Source organism: Poecilia mexicana, unplaced genomic scaffold, assembly GCF_051168715.1.
Source record: "Poecilia mexicana isolate PSO_F unplaced genomic scaffold, ASM5116871v1 scaffold_4, whole genome shotgun sequence".
Taxonomy (NCBI): domain Eukaryota; kingdom Metazoa; phylum Chordata; class Actinopteri; order Cyprinodontiformes; family Poeciliidae; genus Poecilia; species Poecilia mexicana.
In genome coordinates, this window is record NW_028263373.1 from 3,498,944 (window position 1) to 3,516,230 (window position 17,287).

At 48.2% G+C, this 17,287-nt stretch overlaps 3 protein-coding genes across 4 annotated transcripts in view; 2 read left to right on the forward strand and 1 right to left on the reverse strand.

Annotated features, from left to right (window-relative positions):
• The first annotated feature begins 1,625 nt into the window (after positions 1 to 1,625).
• Positions 1,626 to 8,444, forward strand: dbt (dihydrolipoamide branched chain transacylase E2). The gene is made up of 11 exons (XM_014967050.2): positions 1,626 to 1,733; positions 3,029 to 3,158; positions 3,268 to 3,343; positions 3,516 to 3,697; positions 3,774 to 3,898; positions 4,078 to 4,321; positions 5,029 to 5,195; positions 5,270 to 5,347; positions 5,420 to 5,611; positions 5,676 to 5,747; positions 7,703 to 8,444. The coding sequence occupies exons 1-11, from the start codon at positions 1,689 to 1,691 to the stop codon at positions 7,868 to 7,870; spliced, it is 1,479 nt and encodes a 492-aa protein (XP_014822536.1). The 5' UTR covers positions 1,626 to 1,688; the 3' UTR covers positions 7,871 to 8,444.
• A 102-nt stretch (positions 8,445 to 8,546) lies between these two features.
• On the forward strand, positions 8,547 to 15,896 carry lrrc39 (leucine rich repeat containing 39). Of its 2 annotated transcripts, XM_014967060.2 has the most exons (9): positions 8,547 to 8,674; positions 10,747 to 10,926; positions 11,245 to 11,353; positions 11,423 to 11,579; positions 11,668 to 11,804; positions 11,882 to 12,027; positions 12,092 to 12,244; positions 15,328 to 15,494; positions 15,728 to 15,896. In XM_014967060.2, exons 2-9 carry the CDS (start codon positions 10,802 to 10,804, stop codon positions 15,784 to 15,786), a joined length of 1,053 nt encoding a protein of 350 aa, XP_014822546.2. In that variant the 5' UTR covers positions 8,547 to 8,674; positions 10,747 to 10,801; the 3' UTR covers positions 15,787 to 15,896. The 2 variants fall into 2 exon arrangements, with proteins under 2 accessions (XP_014822546.2, XP_087860947.1); XM_088004821.1 differs by having other exon boundaries at positions 15,328 to 15,896.
• trmt13 (tRNA methyltransferase 13) overlaps positions 15,856 to 17,287 on the reverse strand; it is a 13,051-nt gene continuing 11,619 nt past the window's right edge. The window contains exons 7-12 of the mRNA XM_014967052.2: positions 17,279 to 17,287; positions 16,992 to 17,189; positions 16,805 to 16,877; positions 16,661 to 16,735; positions 16,247 to 16,598; positions 15,856 to 16,168 (exon numbers count right to left, since the gene is read on the reverse strand). The exon at positions 17,279 to 17,287 is cut by the window's right edge and continues 98 nt beyond it. Coding sequence (XP_014822538.2) covers positions 15,997 to 16,168; positions 16,247 to 16,598; positions 16,661 to 16,735; positions 16,805 to 16,877; positions 16,992 to 17,189; positions 17,279 to 17,287 — 879 coding nt within the window. The 3' untranslated portion in view covers positions 15,856 to 15,996. The remainder of the gene's footprint in view (positions 16,169 to 16,246; positions 16,599 to 16,660; positions 16,736 to 16,804; positions 16,878 to 16,991; positions 17,190 to 17,278) is intronic.

Here is a 17,287-nt window from a genome sequence, read left to right on the forward strand (position 1 = left end):
AACGTAGTTACTTGATTATGCTTAAATAATTTTATAGCATATGTAATTGTATGTTTTGTTTTATATATCTACCTGTGATGTTGTGAAGCACGTTGCTCAGCTGAGGTTGTTGTAAATGTGCTATAAAAATAAGCTTTGACCTGGCAAACATATAATTATGCTTCTTTAAGGAGTAGAATTATTATAATTATTGTAATTATAGAATATTATAAACCAATAAAAAAACTATTTAATGCAGAAATTATGGGCTGAAGGAAAAGTATGTTTAATAGCTGCTTAAAGGTTATTTTAAAAATACTTAAAATCTGACAAACGAGCTCGTCCTGTATTTGATGAATATTACATGTATATATTATAAATTATATTATGGATGGATTAGCTGTCATCGTTTTGCCGGTTCTTCTGATCAATCTGGACCTAAACTCTCTGACGTCATGATGTCACCTTAAGTTGTTCCTGAACGCACCATGCAGAACGGAACAAAACCTCAGCTGGTTCTGGACCCATCAAAAGCTTCAGGTCTTGTGTGAAATTCTGCCCCCCTGTGTCGGGAGCGCGCACTGCAGCCAGAGAGGATCCGACCATTTCCACGGCGCTTCTGATCGATTTATCGGTAAAACAACTCATATAATCATGTCAAGATCGTAACTTTCAGTTTAATTGGCAACTAACAAAATGGTAAAATAAATAAATAAACGAGATCTTCTTACACCGTTTTGTGTTGCTTTTTAATCGCCAAGAGAGAATCGGTCTGTTTCCAACTTTTGTCACTTAAGCCTGACAATTAAAAGTCAGTCACCAAACACAGGTTTCCAACACGTTGTGTGTATTTATGATCTTTCATTGCTGATATAAGAGGATGGAAGTTGCTAGTGTAGGCATTGTGGAAAATCCCGTTATAATGTAAAATATGACAGATTACTGAATAAAAGAAATTTCTACATGCTATTACACAAAACAATCTTTGAGAATTTGGAAACAGTCGGGAATATTTCAGCTGCCTGAAATAATCTATTCCCCTGTTCAACGCTCTTTGGAGGGGAACGGATATTTCAAGCAGTTAAAATATATGGTTCTCCCCTCATAACTTTGGCAAATACTGAGGAACTCTTACCAAAATCACGGGATTTATTGTTGATAAAGAGATGAATAAGCACAGTTAAAGACTTGCCAGTGAATTAATTTGTTCCCATGTTAGAGGGAACCCCAGGGGTTAACCCTTCCCCCACGGGGAAGACCCAGGACACGCTGGAGGGACTATGTCTCTTGGCTGGCCTGGGAACGCCTTGGGGTTCCCCCAGAGGAACCGGAAGAAGTGGCTGGGAGAAAGAGAAGTCTGGGCCTCCCTTCTGAAGCTGCTGCCCCCGCGACCTGACCCCAGATGAAGCGGAAGAAAATGGATGGATGGATGGATGGATGGATGGATGGATGGATGGATGGATGGATGGATGGATGGATGGATGGATGGATGTTAGAGGGAGAACAGATGTCTATGGTCAGACCCGCCTCTCTGGCTGCAGTGCACGCTCCCGACACGGGGGCAGACAAGACCGGTTCCCTGACATTAATGAGCCATAATCTGAGCCGCTTCCTGTCGCTGAGTGGCGCTGTTTCCGCCTCCTGCCGCAGAAGAAGAACGCGGAGCGCGCTGATTGGCTGCAGTCGGGGGCGTGCATCGGAGAGCACAGATGGCGGCGGTGACCAGAGGATCCTTCAGCGCTCTCAGAGTTCTGGTGAGGAGCAAACCGAACCGGAACCACGCCGAAACGAACTTGAACCACACTGGAACCCAAACAGGCCGCTTTGCTTTTTAGCGCCTGCGCGGCTGACGCTAAAAGCTGCTGGTGACGCAGGCGTTACGTCACTACGGTGCTAACTGAGGCTAAATGGGTTGTGATGGTATGGATCCGGGTCGGTTCCGTTCTGGAGCAATGGACAGCGGGTTCTGTCTTTCCCGAACCGAACCGGTGGGCTCCCCTGAGCTGCTGGTTCCGGTAGAATCCAGGGTTGATGGTGCGTTCATGTTCTGTCAGAGATTCTGCTGCTGACGGCTCGGTCCAGTTGGATCCCAGTCTGAAGAAAGCCGCAGCTGTTGGTCATAATGTTCTGCCTGCTCTGGGACTGGGAGAACATTATCTGACAGGTCTGTTCCTGTTTCTATGAACAGTGGTCACTCTGATGCTGGGAGGCCCCAGGGTTCAGTTTTGGGCCCACTGGGCCTTATTTTAAATCGCTACGGTAACGTCTCATACCATGTGTATGCTGACGATATGCACATATATTGTTCATTTCCATCCTCTGAATGTACAAATTGACTGAACTCAGTAACTGCCTGTCTGGCACTAAAATCTGTCTGAATGACCTCAGGCAGGACCGAGACGCTCATCGTAGCTCCTGGTGAGAAAATCACGGAAATCAGGAAGCATCTTGGGTTTTTAAACCCTTGGAACAAAAGTAGCCTCAGAAATCTGGGCGTTCTGTCATTGGACAATCATTGCAAACTGTTAGCTGGCAACTGATTTTACCATTTAAGGAATATTTGGAAGCTGCGAGCTTTTTTATCACATGATGAGTTAGAAAGTCTGTCCATGCTTTTATTTCTTCTCGCTCAGACTTCTGTAACGGCCTCTTAGTGGCTCTGAGTGGATCCTCCACGGCTGCAGCCGGGCTTTGAACCAGAACCCACAGAACCGATCACATAACTCCGGTTCTGGCCTCTCTGCTCTGGCTCCCGGTGTGTTGTAGGACTCACTTTAAAGCCAGGAGACGTGTTGATGTTCAATGGAGGAATTTAATACCTATAATTTTAGTAGGTATAAGCTGGTTTAGGGGTTTTGTTGTGAGGATCCGGGTAGTTTCTGGAATTTTTCTCTCCAAGATTTTCCTGAGGCGGTCCAGAGGAAAATGTTCTGAGGTCCATTTGAGATCAGGAGCAGATTGTTGTTTCTGACTGACCCTTTAATCACATCCCACTGAACGCCAGTTCCGGTTCTGACCTGGTAACTGTGGTTCTGGTTCTCTCTGCCAGCTGACCCAGCAGTACCGCCGGAGGAGTTTTGGACCCCAGAACCTGAGGCTGAGCAGAACCGAGCCGGTGCCGTCCAGATGGGCCGCGTCACTGCAGACGTCTTGCAGCAGGACGCTGCACACCGCCATGGGTAAGTCCAAACCGGTTCCGGTCTTGGTCATCCCCCGTCCTGGAGGATGCAGTTGCTATGGCGACCTGCAGCCACAAGAACAGCAGCTGATGGCGTCTGTGTCTCGCAGCGCGACACCGACCCGTGGTCCAGTTCAAGCTGTCCGACATCGGAGAGGGCATCATGGAGGTCACGGTCAAGGAGTGGTAGGAACCAGGCCCGGTTCTGCTGGGCCGCAGCAGCATTCGTTAGCTTTTATTAGCTTCTGATTTCATTAGCTCCCACTAGCTCCTGTTACCTTCCTTTAGCTCACATTTGTACTCTTTGAAGTCATGTGACTTCCTGACCAGCCCCTCCACCTGGTCTCACCTGTCTCAGGTACGTGAAGGAGGGGGACAGGGTGTCTCAGTTTGACAGCATCTGCGAGGTCCAGAGCGACAAAGCGTCCGTCACCATCACCAGCCGCTACGACGGCGTCATCAGGAGGCTGTACTACGACGCCGACGCCACCGCCCTGGTGGGCAAGCCGCTGGTGGACATCGAGACGGAGTCTGCATCAGGTGAGGTGGCGCCGACCGTTCCGCCCGGTCCCATCCGTCCCTTCAGGACCACTAGTCTCTGACGTCCGTCCCCCAGAGCTGAGCCAGGAGGATGTGGTGGAGACGCCTGCCATGGCCCATGAGGAGCACACCCACCAAGAGATCAAAGGTCACAAGACCCAGGCCACGCCCGCCGTCCGCCGCCTCGCCATGGAGAACAACGTGAGTCTGTCCATCATGTCTCTGTCTATCGTGTCCGTCCCGTCGTTCCTGAGCCGACCGGGCGGTGGCAGCTCTGACCGCCAGATGATCCAGAGATGCACCTGAGGAGTCTGTCCGTGATGGACAGGTGGACAGAAGGTCCAGAGCTGGTATGTGATGTCTCTGCTGCGTCCCCTCAGATCAAACTCAGTGAGGTGGTGGGGACGGGGAAGGATGGACGCATCCTGAAGGAGGACATCCTGAACTTCCTGGCCAAGCAGACCGGCGCCATCTTGCCTCCAGCTCCTCTCTTCCAGGAGATCCAGACGCCAGGCCCCGCCCCCGTCGCCGCACCACCCCTCAGCGCCCCAGCTGGGGTCAGACCTCCACCTGCGACCCCCAGACCCGTCTTCACCGGGAAGGATGTGACGGAGCCACTCAAAGGTCAGACCCGTTGGACCAGTACCGGGTCGTGTGACGTCAGCTGGATCATGTCAATCAAATCAATCAATCAAATTTTATCTGTACAGCAGATTTCAGCAGGAAGACATTTCAAAGAGCTTTACCTCATAACAAACACAAAAACACAAAGTCATGCAGCGTTGAATCAAAACATGACATTAAGTCGATGCCATCAATAAATTCATAATTAATTACGTTTCAAATAAAACTAACCAGGTGGGTTTTAAGTTGAGATTTAAAGGCTCTCAGTGTTTCAGCTGTTTTACAGTTTTCTGGAAGTTTGTTCCAAATTTGTGGTGCATAGAAGCTGAATGCTGCTTCTCCTTGATTGGTTCTGGTTCTGGATGCAGAGCAGAACCAGAACCAGAACCTGAGGGTCTGGCAGGTTGATACAGCAACAGCAGATCTTTAATGGTTGTGGTGCTAAACCGTCCAGTGATTTATAGACTAACAGGATTTTACAGTCTGTTCTCTGAGCTACAGCTGCAGGACTGTAGATCTGGTGTTATGTCTCCGTCTTCCTGGTTCTAGTCAGAACAGCTGCAGCAGCTTCTGGATCAGCTGCAGCTGGAGGATCGTTTTGGTGGTCAGACCAGTGAAGACGCTGCTGCAGGAAACAATGAGACTGAAGATAAACGCCTGGATGAGGTTCTCTGTGTCGCGCTGAGACATTCCATGTTTGTCTGCAGGTTTCCACAAAGCCATGGTGAAGACGATGACGGCGGCGCTGAAGATCCCTCACTTTGGTTACTGTGATGAGGTCGACCTGAGCCGATTGGTTCTGCTGCGGTCCGAACTGAAGCCGGTCGCTGAGAGACGCGGCGTCAAACTCAGCTACCTGCCGTTCTTCATCAAGGTGAGCGGATAGCTCAGACCGCAGCTGGTTGAGGGTTGAACAGCGATGTTGTGATTGGCTGAACTCTCTCTCAGGCCGCCTCCCTCAGCCTGCTTCACTTCCCCATCCTGAACTCGACGCTGGACGAAGGCTGCCAGAACATCACTTTCAAGGTGGGTCAGCAGGGCCCGTGTGGCAACGCATTACTGACTCGGCTACATGTTGCTGACGCGGCGTCTCGGCAGGCATCCCATAACATCGGCGTTGCCATGGACACCAGCCAGGGCCTGCTGGTCCCCAGCGTGAAGAGCGTCCAGCTGCTCAGCGTCTTCCAGGTGGCCCAGGAGTTGACCCGGCTGCAGGCGTTGGGCGCCGCCGGCCAGCTGGGGACGGCCGAGCTGAGCGGGGGAACCTTCACTCTGTCCAACATCGGATCGGTGAGTCCGCCGGGCTTCCTGACCCGGTCCGACCCGGTCTGACCGCTCTGTGTTTCTGTTTCAGATCGGAGGGACGTACGCCAAGCCGGTCATTCTTCCTCCAGAGGTCGCCATCGGAGCGCTGGGGAAAATCCAGGTTGGTTCCAGAACCAGCTCCAGAACCGAATCCGTTCCAGGTCTGCACGAGTGTTGGTCCAGACCGGGGTCAACCCTTCAGTAGGGGTCACGTGAAGGTCACATGGAGGCCCTGAGCGCCCTCAGCTGGAGGAAGACCGTGTCAGTAAAACTATTCCAGCTGCGGGCGACGAAAATGAAAACCTGACTTGATTTAATAATCGTTCAGGAAACAGTTCTCAGTTTTCAGCCACAGTTTAAATTCGCGTTCTCAACGTGGGCGGTACCGCCCCCTGGGGGCCGTTCAGAGGACGGCAGGGGGCGCTGGGATACCTTTGGGGAGCGTTTGGTCGAAGGTAAACTTTACACCTTACAATCACAACAATACCAGTTTAGACTCTGAGCAACTTGGTAAAACTGTATTGTGTAACATTAAATCATGCTTGGCTAGAACTATATCGATGGCAGCTCTTCTTCTTCTTCTTCTTCTATTCAGTGTTTGTAGCTTGTAGCTCCTGCTACTAGTAGCTTCACCGCATCAGTTCAGCGTCTCACCGGCTGATGACGTTGCTGTGATTCACTTTGTCTGGTATTTTTGTACACATGTTTTTTTCAGTTCTGTGATCATGTTAAAGCAGCAACTTATATTAAAGTGTTTTATTTCCGTTTGAAAGCTGCCCGCTTCCATGGAAGGACAACAGAAAATCGCTCTTATAAACATGTAATTACTAAAATCACGATACCCTCACTGTGTGTCCCTCTGAAAAATGAACCATTTAAATAAAGAAATCCCTCCATGGTGACACCACGATAGAGAGCGTTCATTTTAACACCGGAGCTGTAAGCAGTCCGGTATGAAACGGGGCTGATGGAACAACACAGCACTTTTAAATTTCAATGATCAAAATACCGAAATTGTTTCCGTTGTTTTAAAAGGTTTATGTCAGTCTGACTTTTCCCCATTGGTACGCCCTGCACCTAAGGGGTTAAAAAAAACAAAACGATGCGCACATTGGCAAAACTCTGAAACAGGAGAAGCGGGACATAAAACGGAGCGACGAACTAGATGTGAATTATGGCATAAAAACAGAATCTGACGCTGAACAGTGAAAAATCAACACATGATGTGAAACATGACGATTAGACGGCGCAGCAGGTGATGAGTGAAGATTAATGATGGTCAGTAAATGATAAAATAAATCTAACAACAGGAAATGAACTAAAGTGGACACAGCAATAAACCAGGAGAGGATAATACTAATCAGAGGAAACTAAATGACACTCCATGACACTTTCAGTTTGACTCATTATGATTTGATTAAGAACCAGATTTGTTCTTTGTAATTTCTGTCCAGTAAAACTATTAATCCATAATCAATAGACAGGTCTATATAAAGATATGATCCATGTTTCTGTCTCATATTCCTATGGCATTAAAAGGAACTTTAGTTTTTCCACTGAAAGCTCTGGTTTGCACACTAAATGCCATGTGGGTGAAGTTTTATGGATGATGCTCTGATGTCCCATTCTCCTGAAGGCAGCACAGAGCTGCACCACCAGAAACACTGAAGAGAAGAAGAGCTATGATTTTAACTTGAATGTTCATTAAATTTTTCATAGACACCTGTGAAAATAATTTCTATTCTCATGAGTTTTTTGTTCTCTGGGAAATTATTTTGATGATAAATACAGAAACAAGCATAAAAATCAATAGTGACAGTAATATTCATGATAAAATAATAGTCAGGGCAAAGTAGCCTGCAAATTCTTTGGTGGGGGCGGTGAGGGACCTGGATAAGGGCTGGGGGGCGCTGGCCCAAAAAGGTTGAGAAACACTGGTTTAGAATATAAAACGGTGAATGATCTGATCCTAGCAGCCAGGTGAGACCAGGTGTTCCTGATCGGCCAATCAGAGTGAGGATCCATCCAGGGGGGATTCTGATTGGTTCTCTAGGATTAACTGTTGTTTCCTTCCAGGTTCTGCCGCGGTTCGACCCAGACGGTCAGGTGAAGGCGGCCCACATCATGAAGGTGAGCTGGTCGGCGGATCACCGCCTCATCGACGGCGCCACCATGTGTCGCTTCTCCAACCTGTGGCGGGAGTACCTGGAGAACCCAGCCAGCATGGTTCTGGATCTGAAATAGACACTTGTACCATGAGCCCCGGGGAGGCCGGCCCCTCGGGCCCACGGCCCCGCCCATCCCACGCCTTCACTTCCTGTTTGTGTCTGAGGCCTTCCTGTCGCTCCGTAGCTTCCTTGTTGCCTTTGAGCAGGACCCTGGGGGCGGTTACCATGACAACCAAGTAGACGCCGGGAGATCCAGAACCATCCGGCAGGTTCCTCACAACCACAGGTTGTGACCAGCTGACCTTTCAGGCTCCGCCCCCTCCTCCTGTAGCACTGGAACTACTGGGCGCCGCGTAACCGTGGTTACGGGTGGCGTCCCATGTCGGTCCTTCATGTCCCGCGTGTCTTTGGCACTGCCCCGGGTCAAAGGTCAGCTGCAAAGTCTGGCCCGGTGGCTCTGGAGGGCCGCAGTCGGACCCGGTTTGGCTCAACGAGTCGGGAGCCGGGCCGGTTCAGAACCAGAGCGTCTCCTGATGATGGGGTGGTCGGTGTCGCCGCCCTGCTGGCAGCTCCAGGGTCCTGCTCCGGTCACAGTCATGTAAAGCTTTTCTATGTTTAGTGGGAAGATCTCAATAAAGCTGCTGAAAACACTTCCTGTCTGGTTCTGGTCCAATACGGTTCTGGTCCAACAACAAGGAGACACCAGTCTTACACAGACACAGTCTTGAACACATTCCTACAGGAAGCAGCTGCAGTCAGATCCTTTCGGGTCACATGGCAGTCACGTGACCCGGCAGTCTGGGTCACGTGACCCGCACTATTCTTGGCCAACAGATCGGAGGTCGGGTTGCAGCATGAAGGACGGCGGCAGAACTCCAAGGTGAGAATCTGAATTTTACTAACAGTCTGGTTCCAGAACTGGCCAACCGGTCTCTGGTTCTTCAGAAATGCAGATAAAACAGCCCCCTGGTACAGGAGGTCCAGTTTAAAACTGGGTCACAGAAGCTTAGCTGCTCACATTTCCAGCAGTTTGTGGTTGTTAAAGGGCCAGAATCACGTAAAATCTTTCCTTCATCTTTTTAAGAGTTGTGTTGATTCAACCTCCCAGTTGTTAAACACCTGGGTGGACCTAGCCCCGCCTTCAAGACGCAGCTCCGCCCCACTCAATTCCTTCACACTAGCCAGCAGCAATTAGCAGTGACTGCTAGCATGATACTCAGTATTTCATCACAGTATTTAAACCCGACGTAACCCTAAGCACCAAAAGGGAGTTTAAACTCCCAAACAGGTGTTCTGACTATCTGTCATACCTGTAAATCCAGCATACCTTATGGCCGCCAGGAATCTTGGGCCCCCTGACAAAAAATTAGTTTGGGCCCCCCGAGCAGCTGCTGTTACAATGTTTTGAGTCTATTTGACCCATAAAAAGCATCACAATTTTAAAGGCTTGTGGTCCAATACTGACACTAGCACAATATTTACTGTTCATGAATTTAACATCCAACAGTCCACATCCAGTGTGTAAGTAGGCTGCTTAAACTTTTTCTATTAGATACTGAAATGTCTCCCCATGAGCAACAGTCAAAAGCAACGTGCAAAATACACATAAAACAATCCAGACTTCTCAAAATGCTATGTAGTTGCATTTTATTCAAGCTGCAGTACATAACTAATAAAAGTATTTTCTCCATATTTGTTAAAGCTGTCATCATGTTGTAGCAGTTTGTTATGAGACAGATAATCTGTGAAAACAATCAATCTCCTCCATCTCCTCCCTGAATTACTATTACTGGTTAAAGTAATGAACCGTTCTGACCAAAACCACCAATCAGAACTAGTATGATGCTGTTAGCGCTGTCAATCATCCTCATTCACTCACTGCTAAATGTGCTAATGGTGGAGAAACAACTTATCATTACAAGAAACCGTTTATCTGGCATCATTGGTAGCTATGCTAACTAAACTGAGCATTCACAGTTTGAATCTGCACAGCTCTGTGCTATGCTAGCTGTAGCACGGTACAGATCAAGGCGGAGCAGCACCACATGAGATGGTGATTGACAGCACTAAAACTCTCCTGTCACTGATTGGTTGTTTCTAGCACTGGGAGAAAGCAGAGGAAATAGATTTTTCACAGATTACCTCTCATACCATACTGTCACAACATAACGACAGTTTTAACAAATATGTGAAAAAAATATTTATATAAAAGTTACTGCAGCTTTAATTTCACTTAGGAGAGGACGAGTCAGGAGGGACGTGGGTTAGAGCTGCTGCTGGCTGACTCGTCTGTTAAGTGGTAAAAGGTACAAGGGTCAAGTTAGTATATGAAAATGTTGGTAATTTTTTCCCTTAATTCATTAAATGCTGTGAAATTGAGGCAAACAGTTTATAGCTAAGCTAATTATGCTAAATGGTTGATAATCTCACACAGTCTACTGACCTCTCTCGGAGAAAAACTGGGTTATAAATCAACACTCTTGCCTTTCTCTCTTTCTATTTTGTTTTTGAAAACCTGATTCTATAACTTTTCTGAGCAGTATAGTAACTCCCACAGTCGCCGCTGCATTCAGCTGCAGCTTCTACCGACTGTAGCTCCATACGTCACTGTTAAGCTCTCCAAGCAGGAACGAACCATTTAACGCAGATGGGGGGGTTCAGGGCAAAAACAGATGTGTGTTTTTTGGTCTGGGAGGGGCAACATAAAATTTTTACTGCTAAACACAATCTTTGAAAATACAATATGATTAATTTTGTATTTGACAGGACCCCAAATTTTTTTTATTTTATTTCTATGAACAAAATATAAGTAATTAAATTGTGGAGGGCCCCCTGCTGGTCAGGGCCCCTAGAATCGTCATCACTTTTCACCCCTTAACCGAGCCCCTGCCTTATGGTAATCCGCATGCGCACATCGATGTTACGTCACATACTGTCCTCCTGCGTCCTCAGCAGAGGTTGAGGAACACGTCCAGAGGTCAGAGGTCGTCCTGCGCGCCGTGACATCATGGTGGGCGTGGCAGAGTGTGGCTCGGTGAGCTCCATCAAAGCTCTGTGGGAGACCCGGATCCAGAGACGGAGGGAGGAGGAGGAGGAGAGGAGGAGACCGTCCAGGGGCGGGGCCACAGGCAGGTTAGACCCCGCCCACTCATTCCTATTGGCTGATATTATCATTGGTTTAATCCCGGTCATTCACACCCAGCGAGCAACGTCAGGTGGTTGTCATGGTAACAGAGTTATGAAGTCTTCAGCTCTGAGTCCTGTTGTGTTCAGACACCAAGAATCTGCCTGAACTGGGACCAGTATGGCTCCACATACTGGTTCCAGTTCATAAGCTCGTCTGCATAAGAACTAGATCGGGCCGGACCAGGAGAATGGTGTTCAGAACCAAACTGAGATCAGAGGTTCTTCAGAACCAGGATCTAACTGCTGCGACCCGTTCTGGGCCAGGCTGAGCGTCCGGGTCTGGGAGGACCGGGCGGTTCTGGCCCGCCTCAGGGAGAAGCTGCAGACAGAAGATGGACGGCTGGTTCTCCGGATAGAACAAGAGGAGTGGAAGGTACCGCCCAGGGACCGTACCGGTTCGCTGGTCCAGAACGTCCTGTTGACCCGTATGTGTTTGTCTCAGAACCTGCCGGCGTGTCTGGTTCGGTTCGTCCAGGTCCAGGAGTGGCAGATCCACAGAACCGGCCTGCTGAAGGTTCCACCATTTATCTGCAGCTTCCAGAATCTCTTGATTCTGGACCTATCCAGGAACGCCGTCACCGAGATTCCGCAGCAGATCGGTGAGCACCGACTGGGCCCAGTTGACCCATACTGGGTCTATCCAGCCCCGGCCTCTGAACACCTGTCGTGACCCGGTTCTCGTCTCAGGGAAGCTGACCCGGCTCAGAGAGCTGCTGCTGAGCTACAACCGGATCCGAGTCGTTCCTGAAGAACTCGGTGGCTGTGAGAGTCTGGAGAGGTTGGAGCTGGCCATGAACCGGGACCTGAAGGAGCTCCCAGACCAGGTATCATTCCAGGTCCCGGACCAGGTACCAGTCCAGTCTGGGTCCGGTCCAGTTGACCCATCTCTGTCGATCTCCAGCTGAGGAACTTGGTGCGGCTGCAGCACCTGGATCTGTCCATGAATGACTTCGTCTCCCTGCCAGATTGTGTCGTTGCCCTGCCGGCGCTGCAGTGGCTCGACATGGGGGGCAACCGCCTGCAGCAGCTGCCTGACGACATCCACAGGTAGGGACACCTGCCCTCCGCCCCCATGTGGCCCAGTGGACCAATGGGACGTGTCTGTCCTCAGGATGCAGATGCTGCAGACGCTGTGGCTGCAGAGGAATGAGCTGCAGATCCTGCCAGAGAACATCAGCAGGATGTCCAGATTGGACACGCTGGTCCTCAGCAGCAACAGGCTGAGGGACATCCCATCCCTGATGGAGGACATGACCAACCTCAGGTACACCTCTCTAAGAATTGTTGAGGAAATTGAATATTTTTAGCGTTTAATACAGTTAATCACACTACATGCGAAAAAGGTGTATTGAGCATGGTTATTTTGAACCAAATTCTTAATTTAGAATAGGTTTGTGTTAATGATTTAATCTAAAACTATTGATGGGTAAGTTCTCAACTTACAGGAGGAATGATAGAGATCTGAAGGGAGCTTTTAGTGTTTGGTTATCAGAGGCCATAAAATTAGCATCTGCAAGAAGGCAGCTTCACTTGGATGAGCGGGAGAGAAGTTAGCTCTGTTCACAGGATATAAAAGTTTTCCAAACTAGCATCTGGGATGGTGAAGAAAAACTGAATACAACATAGAATATCTAAAACCACTATCATCTAATTTGTAAGACATTTTTCTTAGTTATTAACAGCATGCTCTGTTGAAAATAGTCTAATCCAGTGGTTCCCTAACTTTTTCTCCTGCCCCCTTATGGTTTGCAAATAGGTGTGGGGGGGTCAACTTCTTTTGTGGGCAAAATGAATGTACGTAGCTGAACATAGACATCGGTAGCCTACAGGCTACTTGTTAACAAGCTTAAGGTGCTGTATTAATATTAGCTAGTCATCCTTTAGCTAACTTTACCTTTAGCTAACTAGGTAAAGTTAGCTAAAGTCATCCTTTAGCTAACTTTACCTTCATCCAGCAGCTTTACTCAACAGTCGGTTAGTTTGGGGGAAAAACTGTGAAAAGTTCTTTGTGTTTTGCTGCCATGATTCTAACTCACCTGTAGCTCCGCCCAGCAGCAGCAGGTCTCCTTCACAGGTGGAAACCCAGCGCGAGCGGCGTAGCGCTCATGTTGCGTTTGAAGGCGGCTCGGAAAAACAGTTTACAACATGTTAACAACGGATTAAACAGTTTTAACTGCTGATAAAAGTGACAGAGGACACAAATATGGGAAGTGTGGAAGCCTCTACTGTATCCAACTGACAGAGGAATAACAGAGAGTTGGTCATTCAAAGGTTAAAACCCAGAGCATACAGCGATCATGTTTTTTTTTCATCGCCCCTAGGGGGCGCGCCCCACAGTTTGGGAACCTCTGGTCTAATTATAGTTTTAGAATTAATAATTTTAGTTAGTGACTTGTAATATCTGCTAGTTTATCAGAATCAAATAGAAAATATGTGAAAGAAAATGTTTTGTTTAGTATTTGAAAATTGCTCAAGTTTATAGTGAAAGGTTCTTGGAAAATGATGGTGTTAATTCTTATACTCAGGATTGATTCTTTCATTTGATAGGTTAGAAAAAGGAGTTTCACCTCATTCTGCTGACCTTTGTGTTACTTTTAGTTTACAGCAAGTCAATCTTTTAAAGTGCTGAATGACAGGAGAACAAATGAGGTCTGGAGATAATATTTACTTCAACTTCCTACAGGATTTAAGTTTCTCTTTGAGGTATCTGAGTAGGGAGAAAACGGGACAGATTCCAGTTTCACAAATATCTGAGAAATGCCCATCTCTGTTTTTCTCTGCTCAGAAAGCCATAAAACAGCAGGAGTTCAGGACAGTTCATGAGGAACTCTGTTCTTCTTTCTTCACAGTTGCTCTCAGAATTTGCTGAGGGAGGGTACAACTTAAAAGAAAGTTTGAGAGCTTGGACAAGCAGTGATACGCCTTATTTGAATATATTAAAGAGAAAAGCACACCTTTACTATAAACCTTTGTACACAGGAGTAACAAATCAGATTGATGTTTTTGCTTTTGCATCAGCAACTCTCCAAAAACGCATCTTTCCCTTTTTTTTCTTCTTCCTTTTCTGTCTCAGGTAAATGAATGTCTGTTTTAGTGTGTCTGTGTTGTTGATGTGATTTTATGCGTTTTTTTTGTATAGATATTTTTATTCAGAAGGTTCAGCCATACAAAATCTACATCAAGTGTACAATACTACCTTCTTTTGTTGTGAAAACACTTCAAAAATAAAACCCACCCACTCTCTCCATGTAACAACAGATGCAGTAATATATTTAACACTTCACATATTTTTGAAAGGCCAGAGTCAAGAGAAAAGAAATTCAACAAAAATATTAAATAAATAAATAAGACAGTAAAGATCAATACAAATCAGTCTCTCAGATCTAATCTGGTTAGAAGGTCCAGAAAGAGTCCAAATCCGGCTGAACTTAGCCAATGTCCCCGTATCGAGTGAAAACATGTTTCAGGAGTACAGCATGACAACAGGTCGTTGATCCAATGTTTCTGGTTTGGAGGCTCCACAGATTTACAATTTTTAAATATACATTTTTTTGCTGCAGATGATGCTAACAAAACACAGTATTTCTTGCAAGGATATAATTTCCAGGACGTAACATCTCCAAGTATCCAAATCCTGAGGTCAGCGTCTACAGAAAGCTCACAAACTGCTGCTGTTGTCTGAGTTACATTATTCCAGTAGGCTTTCCAGTGTATGCAGCTCCAAAGCACATGAAGATCCACTACACACATTTTACACCTTTGACATTTGGCAGTGATGTTGGCATTCAGTTTATTCAACCTGTATGGGGTATAGTATATGCGGTGTAAAATATTAAATTGAATTTGAGATGAATTTAGTAATCTGCTCCAGTTTTTGTCATCGTATTTGCAGTCTGACTCCCATTTAGATTTTTTTGGTGTCATAAGCTGATGAGTAATCAAGAACAATTTTGTAAACACAATAAATAAGTCCTTTTGTACGTTTAGTATCTAATCAACATGTTTCAGGAGAGTTTCCTCTGGTTTATTTGGAAATATCTCTGTTTGGCTCTTAATCCAGTGTCTGATCTGCAAATATCTGAAATAACTGTGCCTATGTAAATGTACGACGTGGAGCGTCGGTTATCTCTGTGTGGCTTTTGTTTCCACACATGGAATCACTGAATCCGGGAGGACAAGAGAATAAAACGAACCAGAAGTTAATGATTTTACTCTCTTACAGAATGTAGACGGTAACTCAGGATTAGACAGACTGTCCAAGTTGGGCAATCTTCAGTGCGTCAGTCTCAGGTTGGTCTCTCATGTCTCGGTCTCATGGACCGATTCTGCGCCGTCTCTTGTGGACAGGTTTGTGAATTTCCGGGACAACCCTCTGATTGTGGACGTGTCTCTGCCTCTGAGGACGGAGGACGGGGAAGACGACCGGGAGATGTTTGGACGGGACTTCATGCTCACCTACATCCAGGAGGCCCGGAAGAGAAACTACGCCGTGCTGAGTGCGCACCGCCTCCACCGTTAGTACTGCCGGTTCTGATGGTACTGCCGGTTCTGGACTCTAACCCTTACTAGTAAACTGGTCTTTGGCTGTAACCGGGTCACCACGGCAGAACCTGACCCACTAACTGGATTAACGGAACCATCTGACCCAAACATTAACCTCCATGTTGATCACGGTCTAATGGTACCACTAACCGGGCCGGAGGGTTCTGACCAAGGTTTTGATGTTTTTCTGTTATGGACCTTTCAGAGACGGATGAAGACCAGCCCAGACATGACCTGGTTCAGCTCGGTCCCTCTACTGCCTGATTCCGGTGAACCGGATCAGAACCAGAACCCAGTTTGGATCAAGAGACAGAATTGAAACCAGAAACTGGAACTGATCAAGTTTGACTTTAATAAACGGATTCTGATCCACAGACAGACGCTTTTATTACAGCTGCTGGTTCCGGACAGGAACCAGAACCTAACAGGTCCAGTCCAGCAGGGCGTGAACCAGGCCAGAACCGGGCAAGTCCATCAGGACGAGGACAGGGCGGTCAGCAGAATGTTCTCCAAGGTCACCTCTGCGTCTATGTAGCCAATCAGACGACTGCTGAAGCCTCTGGTCCGCAGGAAGTCCCGCCTACCGCTGTCAATCAGCAGCTTACAGAGCCGACCCAGATGCTCCCGTTCTGCTGCCGACCAGAACCTGCAGAACCACAGGAGGATGGATCAGTACCAGGAGGTACTGCTGCTCCAGAGCCTCCGGCAGAAATGAAAGCTTTACCTGCTGAGCGCCGCCAGCCGCTCCGCTTCTTCATGATCTTCAGCCGCTCCGCTCTGATTGGCCGCTCCGCTCTTACTGGCCGCTCTGCTGTGATTGGCCGGCGGACCGCAGGTGGCCCAGCTGGACATGCGGCAGAAGGCGGAGAACTCGGTGGGTCCGAGTCCTCTCTGGAGGAAGAACTGCTGACCCACGTAGTGACGCCACTCACAGCGGTGGTGGCAGCATAATGCCACGGCCAGGCCCAGAACCGGACCAGTACCGGAGCCAGGCTCTGGCCCTCTGAGGCGCTTGGGAAGTGGCTGGGTGTCTGGTCGGGCTCCGGCCGTGTCCAGTAGGCAGCGCAGGGCCAGATCTGGGGGCAGAACCAGAACCAGAACTGGGATCTAGCAGCTGAATTGGACCTGCAGCTCTCACCTGTCGCTGCTCCACAGAGATGCTTCCCGACTCCCACCAACGGCAGCGCTTTCTCCCTCAGCACTGGAACTTTACCTGCATAAAACCGGGTCAGAACCGGGGCAGAACCAGCAATACAGAGCTTCAGAAGATGCTGGGTCTTACTCAAGTCCAGGTGCTGAATGTCCACCTGTAGCCGCTCAAATGGGTCTGCAGAACCCTGGTGCTTCCCGTCCACCTGAAGAAGGGAAAAGGTGAGAGGGGCGGGTCCAGTTCTAGTTCTGGTCGGTTTCATGGATTTATATCAATATTTATCTGATCCGGACCGGTTCTGGTTCCCTGGTTCTCCTACCTTGAAGCGGGTGCTGCAGCGCTCCACCAGCAGCAGCTGAAGGTCCTGGCTGGTTTCCATGGCGACCCCCTCACACTCAGGGTTCTGCAGGGCCCGGTGGATCCAGTGGGACAGCTTTCCCCGGCCAGCGCCGAATTCCACAAAGCAGCGCCCCCTGCTGAGCAGACCCAGCTCCTGCAGATGACCTAGGAGGGAAGCCTGAACACACCTGGCTGTCAGACAGGCTCCGCCCCCTCAGAGGCGACCGGCTCATCGATTGGTTCGTCTCCACTGGTGTCTGCCCTCACCTGTTGCTT